This window comes from Canis aureus, chromosome 13, assembly GCF_053574225.1.
Source record: "Canis aureus isolate CA01 chromosome 13, VMU_Caureus_v.1.0, whole genome shotgun sequence".
In the NCBI taxonomy this organism is placed as follows: domain Eukaryota; kingdom Metazoa; phylum Chordata; class Mammalia; order Carnivora; family Canidae; genus Canis; species Canis aureus.
The window spans coordinates 22,129,130-22,141,972 of NC_135623.1; the positions used below are offsets into that span (position 1 = coordinate 22,129,130).

General features: G+C 50.9%; 1 protein-coding gene across 2 annotated transcripts; it reads left to right on the forward strand.

The window, feature by feature from the left end:
* Positions 1 to 7,269: 7,269 nt before the first annotated feature.
* BEST4 (bestrophin 4) lies at positions 7,270 to 11,658 on the forward strand. 2 transcript variants are annotated; one of them, XM_077845242.1, is made up of 10 exons: positions 7,270 to 7,297; positions 7,608 to 7,889; positions 7,975 to 8,069; positions 8,605 to 8,838; positions 9,004 to 9,158; positions 9,623 to 9,700; positions 9,989 to 10,186; positions 10,308 to 10,388; positions 10,478 to 10,632; positions 10,805 to 11,658. In XM_077845242.1, exons 2-10 carry the CDS (start codon positions 7,738 to 7,740, stop codon positions 11,076 to 11,078), a joined length of 1,422 nt encoding a protein of 473 aa, XP_077701368.1. In that variant the 5' UTR covers positions 7,270 to 7,297; positions 7,608 to 7,737; the 3' UTR covers positions 11,079 to 11,658. The 2 variants fall into 2 exon arrangements, with proteins under 2 accessions (XP_077701368.1, XP_077701367.1); XM_077845241.1 differs by having other exon boundaries at positions 8,605 to 9,158.
* Positions 11,659 to 12,843: the final 1,185 nt, after the last annotated feature.

Here is a 12,843-nt window from a genome sequence, read left to right on the forward strand (position 1 = left end):
AGTAAGTCTTTCACATAATCCTTCCCATCCCCCAAAGAAAGATGAGGTGATCTGCATGATAAGATCTCTGCTCTTCCTCCTAAGGGAAAGCGACCTTACCTAAAACAATCCTTTCTTTTATTTTGCTTCTAACTTTCCTGCCCCAAGCTCCTTCTTATGAAAACTTCCATTTTGTACAAACTACGCAGAAGGGCCTCAACTGGCTAGATGAGAGGCTGCCTGACTTATGACTCATTTAATAAAGCCAATTAGGTCTTCAAATTTACTTAGTTGTTCTTTTTAAGATTTTGTTTATTTTAGGGGCACCTGGGTGGCTCAGTCATTTAAGTGTCTGCCTGGTATCCAGCCCCCCATCGGGCTCCCTGCTCAGCTGGGAGCCTGCTTCTCTCTCCTGCTGCTCCCCCTGCTTGTGATCTCAGTCTCTCTCTCTCTCTAAAATAAATTTTAGGGCAGCCCCGATGGCCCAAGCGGTTTGGCGTCGCCTTCAGCCTGGGGTATGATCCTGGAGACCCGGGATGGAGTCCCACGTCACCTCCCTGCATGGAGACTGCTTCTCCCTCTGCCTGTGTCTCTGCCTCTCTCTCTGTGTGTGTCTGTCATGAAAATAAATAAATAAAATCTTAGAAAAAATAAAAAATAAAATAAAATAAATCTTAGAGAGCACTTCAGTAGGAGCAGGGGAGGGAGGGGGCTCAATCACCAAATTTGACCTTGAGACCATAACCCAAGCCAAAATCAAGAGTCAGAGGCTCAACTAACTGAGCCACCCAGGTGCCCCTGAATTTTGTTTTTTAACCATATCTTTTGAGGTCTCTCTCTTGATTTGTAGATGATGGTCTTCTCCCTTTGATTTCATGTGATCTTTTTTTTTTTTTTTTTTTTTTTTTTATTTATGATAGGCACACAGTGAGAGAGAGAGAGGCAGAGACACAGGCAGAGGGAGAAGCAGGCTCCATGCACCGGGAGCCTGACGTGGGATTCGATCCCGGGTCTCCAGGATCGCGCCCTGGGCCAAAGGCAGGCGCCAAACCGCTGCGCCACCTAGGGATCCCTGATCTTTTTTTTTTTAACTTAAGTATAATGGACATATTATATTAGTTTCAGGTATACAGCATATGGATTCGACAATTCTACACATTACTCAGTGCTCACCACCGTAAATGTAGTCACCATGTGTCACCATACAACATTGTTGTAATATTGACTACATTCCCTATGTTGTACTATTAATCTCCATCTGTGTGACTGACTTATTTTATAACTGGAAATTTGTACCTCTTAATCCCCTTTATCTACATGACCTTTTTCTCTGTGTGTCCTAATCTCTTCTTCTCTTAAAAACACCAGTTGAGGGAATCCCTGGGTGGCTCAGTGGTTTGGCAACTGCCTTTGCCTCAGGGCGTGATTCTGGAGTCCTGGGATCAAGTCCCACGTCAGGCTCCCTGCATGTAGCCTGCTTCTCCCTCTGCCTGTGTCTCTGCCATTCTCTCTCTCTCTCTCTCTCTCTCTCTCTCTGTGTCTCTCATGAATAAATAAATAAAATCTTAAAAAGAAAAAAAAAAAGCACCAGTTGAATCAGATTAGGGCCCACCTGACAGCCTCATTTTAACTTACCTCCTTAGAGATTTAATCTCCAAATATAGTCACATTCTAAGATACTAGGGGCTAGGGCTTTGTACAGGAGTCAAAACTTTACCTCCACCCATCTTAGGTCTTCAGATGAAACTCTTAAACAAAACATTAACAAAAGAAAAACAGACATAAGCTTATTAACATGTACAATTTATGCATGGAAGAATGGGAGATACCCAAGGAAGAATGAGTAACTCATTTAGCTTAGAATTCATGCTTAAGGGATCCCTGGGTGGCGCAGCGGTTTGGCACCTGCCTTTGGCCCAGGGCGCGATCCTGGAGACCCGGGATCGAATCCCACGTCGGGCTCCCGGTGCATGGAGCCTGCTTCTCCCTCTGCCTGTGTCTCTGCCTCTCTCTCTCTCTCTATCATAAATAAATAAAAATTTAAAAGAAAAGAATTCGTGCTTAAATACTATCTTAATAGGGAATGGGGAAGGGAAATATAGGCCTCTTAGGAAACATAAATGATTTCCAGAAAAAATGAATGGACCCTTAGTAGAATGGATGGGAGATATGATAATTTGTGACCAAGTTTGTCTGGATGTATAGATTCCTAGTTTCCTCTTCATTGATATGAGAAGAAATTCCTAGGAAAGGGATTTATGCCCATCAAGTCCTTTTAGAGATCCGTCTTTAAGCAAATAAGAGGAATTCAAGGGCAGCCCGGGTGGCTCAGCGGTTTAGCACCGCCTTCAGCCCAGGGCGTGATCCTGGGGTCCCGGAATCGAGTCCCACGTCGGGCTCCCTGTGTGGAGCCTGCTTCTCCCTCTGCCTGTGTCTCTCTCTCTCTCTCTCTCTCTGTCTCTCATGAATAAATAAATAAAATCTTAAAAACAAAAAACAAATAAGAGGAATTCAGAGAAACCCTCTTTCTGCATTTGCTGGTTTTCAAGTATCTACAGTTCAAATTAGTCAATATGCCAAAATGGAATACAGGGTACCATATTTTGTTACCCTTCACTGTCTTCTCCCCTTGGGAAGTTAACAAGATTTTTGAGCCCTCCTCCAGAAGCCGTGACACCATATTCCATGTCCCTATTATTAATGCGCTTTCTCTTTCCCCATCAAGAATCTCACAATCTCTGCCCAAGTGAGGTTTTGAAGAGTTCTCTGGGTCTCCATCCCATAGAGGATGCTGTTAGGCTCTGTTGCCACTAGTTGAGGACCTGTCCCACACTTCTTGCCCTCTTGACAGCTCAGAGTCAGAATCTCCCTCTTTTTATTAAGACTCTTTCTTTCTTTCTTTTTCTTTCTTTCTTTCTTTCTTTCTTTCTTTCTTTCTTTCTTTCTTTCTTTCTTTTTTTCTTTCTTTCTTTCTTCCTCTGAGAGAGAGGGAGGGAGAGAGACAGCATAAGCAGAGGGAGGTGCAGAAGGAGAAGGAGAGAATCTCAAGCAGAAATATGGGCTGAAAACAGAGCCTGATGTGGAGTGCCTAGGTGGCTCAGTGGGTTTAACAACCAACTCTTTTTTTTTTTTTTAAGATTTTATTCATTTATTCATGAGACACAGAGAGAGAGAGAGAGAGAAGCAGGGACACAGGCAGAGGGAGAAGCAGGCTCCATGCAAGAAGCCCGATGTGGGACTTGATCCCAGGACCCAGGACCACGCCCTGGGCCAAAGTCAGGTGCTAAACCGCTGAGCTACCCAGGGATTCCCAGCAACCAACTCTTGATTTTGGTTCAGTTCAGAATCTCAATGTTGGGTGATTGAGCCCCATGTTGGGCTCCATGCTCAGTGGGGATTCTGCTGGAGATTCTCTCTCTCTCTCCCTCTCCCTCTGCCCCTCCCCTTAAAAAATAAATAAATAAGCAAACCAATAAACAAATCTTTAAAAAAAAAAAAACAAACAGATCTTAACCCATTGTGCCACCCAGGCACCCCTCAGAATCAGAATCTCTTGACAATGTCAGTCACAGAGGCCAAGGGATTCTTTCAAGAATGAGAACTACCAAGAGGCACCTGACTGGCTCAATTGGTAGAGCATCTGACTCTTAATCTCAGGGTTGTGAGTTTGAGCCCCACATTAGATGTGGAGCCTACTTGAAATAAAATAAATAAATAAATAAATAAATAAATAAATAAATAAATAAATAAATAAATAAAGGGATCCCTGGTTGGTGCAGCGATTTGGCACCTGCCTTTGGCCCAGGGCGCGATCCTGGAGACCCGGGATCGAATCCCATGTCGGGCTCCCGGTGCATGGAGCCTGCTTCTTCCTCTGCCTGTGTCTCTGCCTCTCTCTCTCTCTCTCTCTCTGTGTGTGTGTGTGTGACTATCATAAATAAATAAAAATTAAAAAAAAAAGAGAGAGCTGCCAAGTAAGGGTAGGACTTGGGAGGGGGCCACTGGAATCAGCAATAAGACCCCAGGTATCAAAAAAAAAAAAAAAAAAAAAAAAGGACCTCGGGTATCTTTGACAGGTGCAGAGAAAGAAGTACTAAAGCCAAACCAGAGAGATGCTAATAGCTACAGTAGCATTTCACACTCACCATGTGCTATTCTGAGCACTTTATAAATATTAATCCATTTAATATGCACATTATTAACTCTATGAGAAAGGTATTATCCTCCCTATTCCCCATGGGGAAATTAAACACAGAAATGTTAAACAGGGCACCTGGGTGGCTCAGCAGTTGAACACCAGCCTTTGGCTCAGGGTGTGATCCCAGGGTCCTGGGACTGAGTCTCACATCAGGCTCCCTGCAGAGGGAGCCAGCTTCTCCCTCCGCCTCTGTCTCTGCCTCTCTCTGTGTCTCTCATGGATAAATAAATAAATAAATAAATATTTTTAAAAAGAAAGAAATGTTAAACAGCTTGCCCAAGGTCACAAAGGTAGTTCACAGTAGAGTTCAGATTTGGAAATCTGGGCAGTCTGGCTTCAGACTCCATGCCGTAAACTGTCAAGTCATATATCCAACTCTGGGCTGTGAGGAGGAGAGAGGGCATGGGCAGTCAGGACCAGAAGGGAGCAGGAGGCAAGAAGTAGAAGACCGTAAAGAAGGGTGGAGTAAATGATTTACAGCTAGAGTGGTTCCCTCTCCTGGACCATAAACCACAGGGACCTGTCAGGTGCTGGGAAGGGAGATAAGATGACTCAGGAGGGAAGGGTTGGGTGGGGACTGGGGACTCCCCTTCCTGGAGTGAGGCTTCAGGTCCTGTACCTTTACCCTTGGCTCTGTGGGAAACTCACAGCCCAGTGCTCCAGACTGTTGGTAACAGGCAGGAAGGTGAGAGCCACAGAAGCAGATTGGGGGGCGGGGGGGCAGTGACGGAAATGCAGCAGCCTGGGTCATCTGGGTTGTTCCTCAAGAAAGCTCCCAGGATCTCAGGGTGTGAACTCCTCTAGGCCTAGGCCTGGTCCCCAGATACTCTTTAAGTGGTATGCAACCCAGAATCCTCTAGAAAAGCCACAGATCAGAGCTTGGGAAGGGCTGCATGGGCATGATGGCTGGGGTCTCAGAGCTGGTATCTCACCCTCCCTAGGAGAGAGGTCCTGGGTCTCCCAGACCTATGGGACACACACACATACACACACACACACACACACACACACACACACAGATGCAGTGTGATTCTGGGACACAACAGAGGACCAGGAGGTGGAAACTAAGGGAAACAGACTTGGCTCTTCATGGTAATGGCAGCCGGGGCTAAATGGCTGCCGTGCTGAAGTCTCTGGACCTTGTTTCACTGAATAACCCCAATTGCTCTGGTGAAAGGTGCTATTGATCTTGTTTTGTAGAGGAGGAAACTGAGGTTCAGAGAGATGAGGTAACTTGTGTAAGGCTCCAGAGAGCTAGAATTGAAACCCAGGTTTGTCTGACTCTAAAGCTTGTGCTCCTAACCCCCTCTCTCTGCTTCCTCTCTAGGAAACACCTGTGGGTGAGAATGAGCTCACAGTGCAGGGGAAGGAGCTTCCCAAGACAGGTCAGAAGTGGGACCAGCCCTCCTGGGTTTTTGTGGATGATCTCAGCACTGGGTGGCTAATTGAGCTGGTGCCTCGAATATTATTTCCTCTGTTTGACACAGGAAGAAATTGAGGCCTAGGAGTAGAAATGGCCACCCAGGATGCTAAATACCCTTAGGAGTCAAGATGCTGGACACAGGGCTGCGGGAGTGCTGCATCCCTAGGCTTGAGTCCCAGACCCATGGCCCTGTCAGCCCTGTGGAATAGGGGTGTGGAGTGGTCAAGACAAGCTCCTCAGAGCCTGTACCAGAAGCCTGGTAGTGTGGCCAGTGCACAGGCCCCTGGTCCCCGGGCTCAAGCCCTTGTTTCTGCCCACTGGGCCCCTTCCAGCCTTTGGAGTTGTGAAACTGAATAAAGGAAACCTCATTTAAAATAGAGTTTGGAGGCAGCCCAGGTGGCTCAGTGGTTTAGTGCTGTCTTCAGGCCAGGGCGTGATCCTGGAGACCCAGGATCGAGTCTTATGTTGGGTTCCCTGTATGGAGCCTGGTTCTGTTTCTGCCCACCCCCCTCTGTGTCTCTCATGAATAAATAAAATCTGAAAAAAAAAATAGAGTTTTGAGGGACGCTTGGGTGGCTCACCGGTTTAGTGCCTGCCTTTAGCCCAGGGCATGATCCTGGAGTCCTAGGATCGAGTCCCACGTCGGGCTCCCTGCATGGGGTCTGCTTCTCCCTCTGCCTGTGTCTCTGCCTCTCTGTGTGTGTCTCTCATTAATAAATAAAGAAAATCTTTTTAAGAAAAATAGAGTTTGAAGGTCAGAATGAGGGGAGTTCTCACACCCTACCTATCAATGCATCAATTGCAGACCCCAACAGGAAGAAGCATACCTTGCATTCTCCAACTGGAAAGGACCTACTTTACCACCCCTGCAAGAGGGAGAAAGACTTTTTCTTTGTAGAGCAAAAGTCCAGTCAATGAGACGTTGCCACAACTCAGGCAATAAGAAAACATCCCCAACCTCCGGTGGACTTTTGCTCAAATAGCCCCTCTCAACTTCCTCCTTTTTCTCTATATAATAACATTCCTGTCCTTTGTTCCCGGACTTGCCTATGGTTTGCTGTAGCTTGCGTATCCTGAATTGTCATTCCTCTATTTTTGAACAAACCTATTTTGCTGGTAAAATTACTGGCCATTTTATTTTCAAGCCCAACCAAGTCCATCACCTCTGGCGTTGAATCCTACCTCCAGTGTGTCTCAGCTGTCCGACCTTGAACAAATCATTTACCTCTTGGAGCCTCATCTGTAAACAGGGCTGATCCCTGCCCCACCGAGTTGAGAGGAGGACTCCAGGAGACGCTGATATACCAGTGCCTTTGGCATGGTGCCTGTCAGTCAGTGCTCTGTGATCAGTAGCTGTTATGATTATAACAATTTATCATCATGCATCTGTCTTCTCACCTGGAGCGTGGGACAGTAATCCCTGTCTTCCTGGTTTCAAGGACAGGGTATCATTGATACGAGCAGTAGGGTCAGTGCAGATAGCACTTTTGCCACCCAAAGGCCAGCCCAGCCCCGCAGGGGTAGGGAGATACATCTAGTTCCCAGGGCCAGGGGAAGCTGAGCTGGCTGATAGCCTCCATCCATCAATGATAACCTCCGTCCAGCTAAGCTTTATGGGTCCAGCAGATATTTAAGTGTGTGTGGTGTGTGGGCTAGCCCAGTTCTCCTTCCTCAACACGAGCTGCTGCCCAGAGCAGGTAGGCAGGTGTGGAGTAGGAGGTGTCAGTACCCTGGGCCTTGGGAGACCAGCTGTGAGCAAGACCCCAGGGGTAGTTGTGGGTTTGGGCTAGAGTTGGATCTTCTGTCCTCAGAAGTTCATGATCTGGTTACTTCTGGCCCTGCAAGTGGAACCGGATCTTGGAGAAGCCTCTTGCACAAGAGGTTATAGATCTCAGCTTCCCCAGGCCCATCCCATCCTGGTTCAACCTCTGTACCGCTGAGTTCTGGAGGGGATGGGGGTGTGCTTCATGTGCGCTGAAGCTTCTTCCTCCCTGTCTACTAACACAGGGTTTGTGTGTGACCAGAGTTGAAGGGAGGTTGCTTGGTGATAAGAAGGCAAGCTAAGGAGAAGTTTTGCAGGAAAGAGGGACAGCTCTGGGGGCAGTTCGTGTGACCTCCTTCCCAGGCCCCCTGCACCATGACGGTTTCATATACCCTCAAAGTAGCAGAGGCTCGCTTCGGAGGCTTCTCTGGCTTGCTTCTCAGGTGGAGGGGAAGCATCTACAAGCTCCTCTACAAAGAGTTCCTCCTCTTCACGGCCCTGTATGCTCTGCTCAGCATCACCTACCGGTGAGGGTGAGGTCCCAGGGCTGGCCTGGGGGAGCCTAGGCAGTCTGCTTCCCTCTCACCCAGGCTCACGACTGACCTTCCCCAGGCTGCTGCTGACCCAGGAGCAGAGGCACGTGTATGCTCAGGTGGCCCGATACTGCAATCGTTCTGCAGATCTCATCCCCTTATCCTTCGTACTGGGTAAGGCTCCCTCCTGTTCTCCTGGCATCCTTCTTACCATCTTCTCTGACTTTTGGGTTGAGCTGATAGGTCTGAGGCGCAGAATTACCCCAGCAGCACAGCCTAGAGATCAACCAAAATAGGCTCAGCAGGCATGCAAGTTGCATCCTGGATTTCCAGAGGGCTGGACTTGCCTATCACTTGCTAGACCCTCACTCCACAAAGGGACAAGACACCTGCTGGCCTCAAAACCCCACTCTGGGTACTGGAGAGGAGCTGGAGAGAGGTGACACTCCCTTTCCACGTTGTGGGAAGCAGGGCTCAGAGCTAACCATTACTTGACCACTTCTCTGCCGGAGGAGGTTTGCATTCCTCCATCCTCCAGGCCCGGCTTAGCAAGGAAGACGCTTTAGGAAGAGACGCTCCTCCTGACAGCGAGGCAGGGCACTGGGGCCAAATGCATCCTTCTCCCCGCCTTGGTTCTCTGGCTGGGGGACAGGGCGTGCTGACTCCTACAGGGCAGGCCTTCCATCTCCCCTTCCACGCGGGTGATCAGGTTTCTACGTGACCCTGGTGGTGAACCGCTGGTGGGCCCAGTATACAAGCATCCCGCTGCCAGACCAGCTGATGTGCGTCATCTCGGCCAGCGTGCACGGTGTAGACCAGCGTGGCCGCCTGCTGCGCCGCACCCTCATCCGCTATGCCAACCTGGCGTCCGTGCTGGTGCTGCGCTCGGTGAGCACCCGCGTGCTCAAGCGCTTCCCCACCATGGAGCATGTGGTGGATGCAGGTGTGGACAGGTGCCCTCGGGGCTCGAGCCCCGCTGGAGAGCCCGGGGGTGGCCCCGGGGTCAGGACCCAAACGTGGGCCTCCTGGGAGAGGGGTTCTGACCCTCAGGGGGCAAGTCCTGGGGGGCAGGAGAGGTGTCTGCGCCGCACTCACTTTATCTCCTCAGGTTTCATGTCCCAGGAAGAGAGGAAAAAGTTTGAGAGCCTAAAATCCGATTTCAATAAGTACTGGATCCCCTGTGTCTGGTTTACTAACCTGGCGGCCCAGGCCCGGAGGGATGGGCGAATCCGTGACGACATCGCTCTCTGTCTGCTCCTGGAAGTGAGTCTGCTCGGGACCAGGCCTGTCCGTCCCCTGTAGCTTTGCAAACTGGAATAATAATTTTAGTAATTAGCAATGAGATGGTACCATTCTTGCACTGTTGGAAGCACTGTGCATGTATTAACTCATTTAGCCCTCACCACAGCCCTTGGGACGTTATTACCATCCCTCTTTCACAGGTGAGCAAACAGGCACAGAGTGGAAAAGAAACTTGCCCAAGTCATACGGCTAGTTAGTGGAGCTAACGCCACAGCTAGTTAGTGGAGCTAACTAACCGAGGCATGCTGGTTCCACAGTCTGTGCTTGCACCTACTTTGTTAAACTGCTTCCCATCACGGGCACCCTTGCATAAGACCTCTGATAGCAAAATGGGCCTCTAGGCCTAGTTCATGCTGGTCTCCCCTGTTCTTCCCTATTCCTCCTTCTGCACCTCCACTGACATCCTCTTCCTGCTTTTCCACCAGGAGCTGAACAAGTACCGGGCCAAGTGCAGCATGCTATTCCACTATGACTGGATCAGTATCCCTCTCGTCTACACCCAAGTAACTGCCTCTCCCCTCCCGCATCCCAGGGCCTAGTGCATGTCCCGTGCTGTGTGTGACACTGAGGATTAGAGATGGTACCTGCCCTGTGGCAGTTCAGTCCAGCAAGACACTGAACAACCACGGGCTCATCCTCAAAGCATCCCTGGGCCCCCACTGAAATGACCCCATCCCCTTTGATGCTGCCACACCTTGCTACATGATTTACTTCCTTGTCAGATTCCCTCCCTGGCCCCAGGGTCGGGGCAGGCTTTTCTCGCTTTTACTCAGCTGGGCTTCCTCCTCCAGGTGGTGACCATAGCCGTATACTCCTTCTTTGGCCTCTCCCTGGTTGGCCGCCAGTTTGTGGAGCCAGAGGCAGGGCCAGCCAAACCTCGGGAGCCTTTAGAGCCAGGCCAGGAGGCAGCATCCACCCTGGGGGACCTGGACATGTATGTGCCTCTCACCACTCTGCTGCAGTTCTTCTTCTATGCTGGCTGGCTCAAGGTGGGCACATAGGGTGGTCATACCAGCTTGTTCTGTAGAGATGTGGGCCCAGGGCCCACCTCAACTTTGGGGATAGAGAATGGGGCTCCAAGCCCAGGAAACACTGCCTTACAACCTGCAGGTGGCTGAACAGATTATCAACCCCTTTGGTGAGGATGATGATGATTTTGAGACCAACAAGCTCATAGACCGCAACCTGCAGGTGTGCAGGGGCCTGGGGGCAGCTCCTTGCGCTCTCCACCTGGGTGTGGAGAGGGCAGGGGGATCCTTGTGACTTGCTGCCTGCCCCAGGTGTCTCTGTTATCCGTGGATGACATGTATCAGAACCTGCCTCCCGCTGAGAAGGACCTGTACTGGGACGATGACTCTGCGCAGCCGCCCTACACGGTGGCCACGGCGGCCGAGGCTCTGCGGCCTTCCTTCCTGGGCTCCACCTTCAACCTTCGGTGAGTGGCCCGCGCGGGTGGAGACAGGAGTTGACCCGGCAAGCGGGCCCCAGGTCCTCACCACCCCTCTGGAGCGCCAGTGACCCGGTGGCCCCTGCTCCTTGCCCCCTCCGGAGAGCCAGCCCCGGGGTGGCCCCGCCCAGGTTCGCTCAGCCCGCCCTCCCCCCTGCAGCGTGAGCGACGACCCGGAGCAGAGCATGCAGGTGGAGGCGTCTCCAGGGTCCGCTCGGCCGCTGCCCGCCGCGCAGACCCCGTTGCTCGGCCGCTTGCTGGCCGCAGGGGCACCCTCCCCGGCCATCAGCCTCAGGACCTTCGGCCGCGCGCGAGGAGCCCCCCGGACCCCTCATCTGCTGCGCTTCCGAGCGGAGGAGAGCGGCGACCTCGAGGCTGCGGACCGCATCGAGGAGGCGTCGGTGGGGTCAGAGGAGGCGGCCAGGGAGCCCTGAGCGGTGGCCGTCCTGCCTGCCGCCCCTCCCCTCCCGGCCACCGCTGCCCTCCAGCGCAGAGTACTTAACCGTGCGTCCTGAGCCCGAGAATTTAGGGACAGACTTTGAAAGAGGAAGAGGGCGGGGCCAGCACCAGGGCTGGGAATCTGTACGTTTTGGCGGGAGAAGGTAGGAAACTGATGCTAGGACACGTGGGCCAGAACCCAGATGCAGTTAATTTCCCGGGCACTAGGGAGCTGGGCCTGTTCTCAGACCTGAGGGAGCATCAGCAGCACTGAAGGGCCTGTTCACAGGGTCCACTCAGTGTCTCTGATTCATTAGATCTGGGAGGGAAGTAGGAAGTTCCCAGGTGATGGTGCTGCTGCTGGTCCAGGCATCACACTTTGAGTCCTATATAAAAGAAGTTAGGGGCAGCCCTGGTGGCGCAGCGGTTTGGTGCCGCCTGCAGCCCGGGGTGTGATCCTGGAGACCCGGGATCGAGTCCCACGTCGGGCTTCCTGTATGGAGAGCCTGCTTCTCCCTCTGCCCCTCTCTCCCTGTCTCTATGAATGAATAAAATCTTAAAAAAAAAAAAAAAAAAGTGGGAATCCCTGGGTGGCTCAGCGGTTTAGCGCCTGCCTTTGGCCCAGGGTGCGATCCTGGAGTCCTGGGATCGAGTCTCGCATCGGGCTCCCAGCATGCAGCCTGCTTCTCCCTCCTCCTGTGTCTCTGCCTCTCTCTTTCTCTATATGTCTATCATAAATATTAAAAAAAAAAAGCATATACCCCATCCTGATTATCTTACTCTGAAGAGGGAATCACCGTGTGCTGGGGGACTTTTGCTTTACCTGTAATATTCAACTTTTTGTGTACGATGAGAAAATAATCATTACTTGTGCAATTACAATTGTTTTAGACCAAGTTGGCATGCTGTGAAGTGGGATAAAGAGAATATAGTAAGGGCTTGGGAATCTTGTCCTGGAGGCTGATCCAACTCAGACGTGAAGGCAGTTGTTGTACACCAGCCAGCCTGAGCCGTGGGAATTTGGACTTCAGAGTGCCGCACCCTTCTCTGCTCCCACCAGCCCAACAGGAGAAAGGATGATCTCGGGGTGAAAGCTGGGGGGTCCACCTCTGTTGGGCCTACAGTGCTGAAGGAAAGCAGCCTCACAGAGCACTAGGTTGAAGTTGCCTGAACTGAGCTCCAGCTCTGGAAGTTCTGCTTCCACTCAATTGGTGAGGGGCGCCTGGGTGGTTCAGCGGTGGAGCATCTGCCTTTGGCTCAGTTCATGATCCTGGGGTCCTGGGATCCAAGCCCATTATTTGGCTCCCCACAGCAAGCCTGCTTCTCCCTCTGTTTCTGCCTTTGTGTCCCATGAATAAATTAAATCTTAAAAAAAAATCGAATGCCAAAACTGAATCTCAAGGTCAAAGGATGGCAAATGACAGAACTCTGAAGGAAGAAACAAGGGTGTAGTGGAGGTTGAGTACAGCCTCTAACATCGTCGACTGGCTAGAGGATAACACTAGCTTTGCTACTTTCTTGCTGGATGACCATGGGTTACAAGAGGCCGAAGCATAGGTCTCCAAGTCTTTAGAGACCATAGCACCCAAGACAGCCCTTTATGTGGAAGACATTTGACATTTTTCACTAGATGGAAGAGAGGTGAGGGCACAGGGCTCCCAGAGCCAATAGTAAGGTTTTAGGTTGAGTTGCCTTTTTTGTATCCTGAAGTTTTTGTACTCGAAAGGGGGTGGGGTGAGGGTCATCTCCATCTTTCTCTAT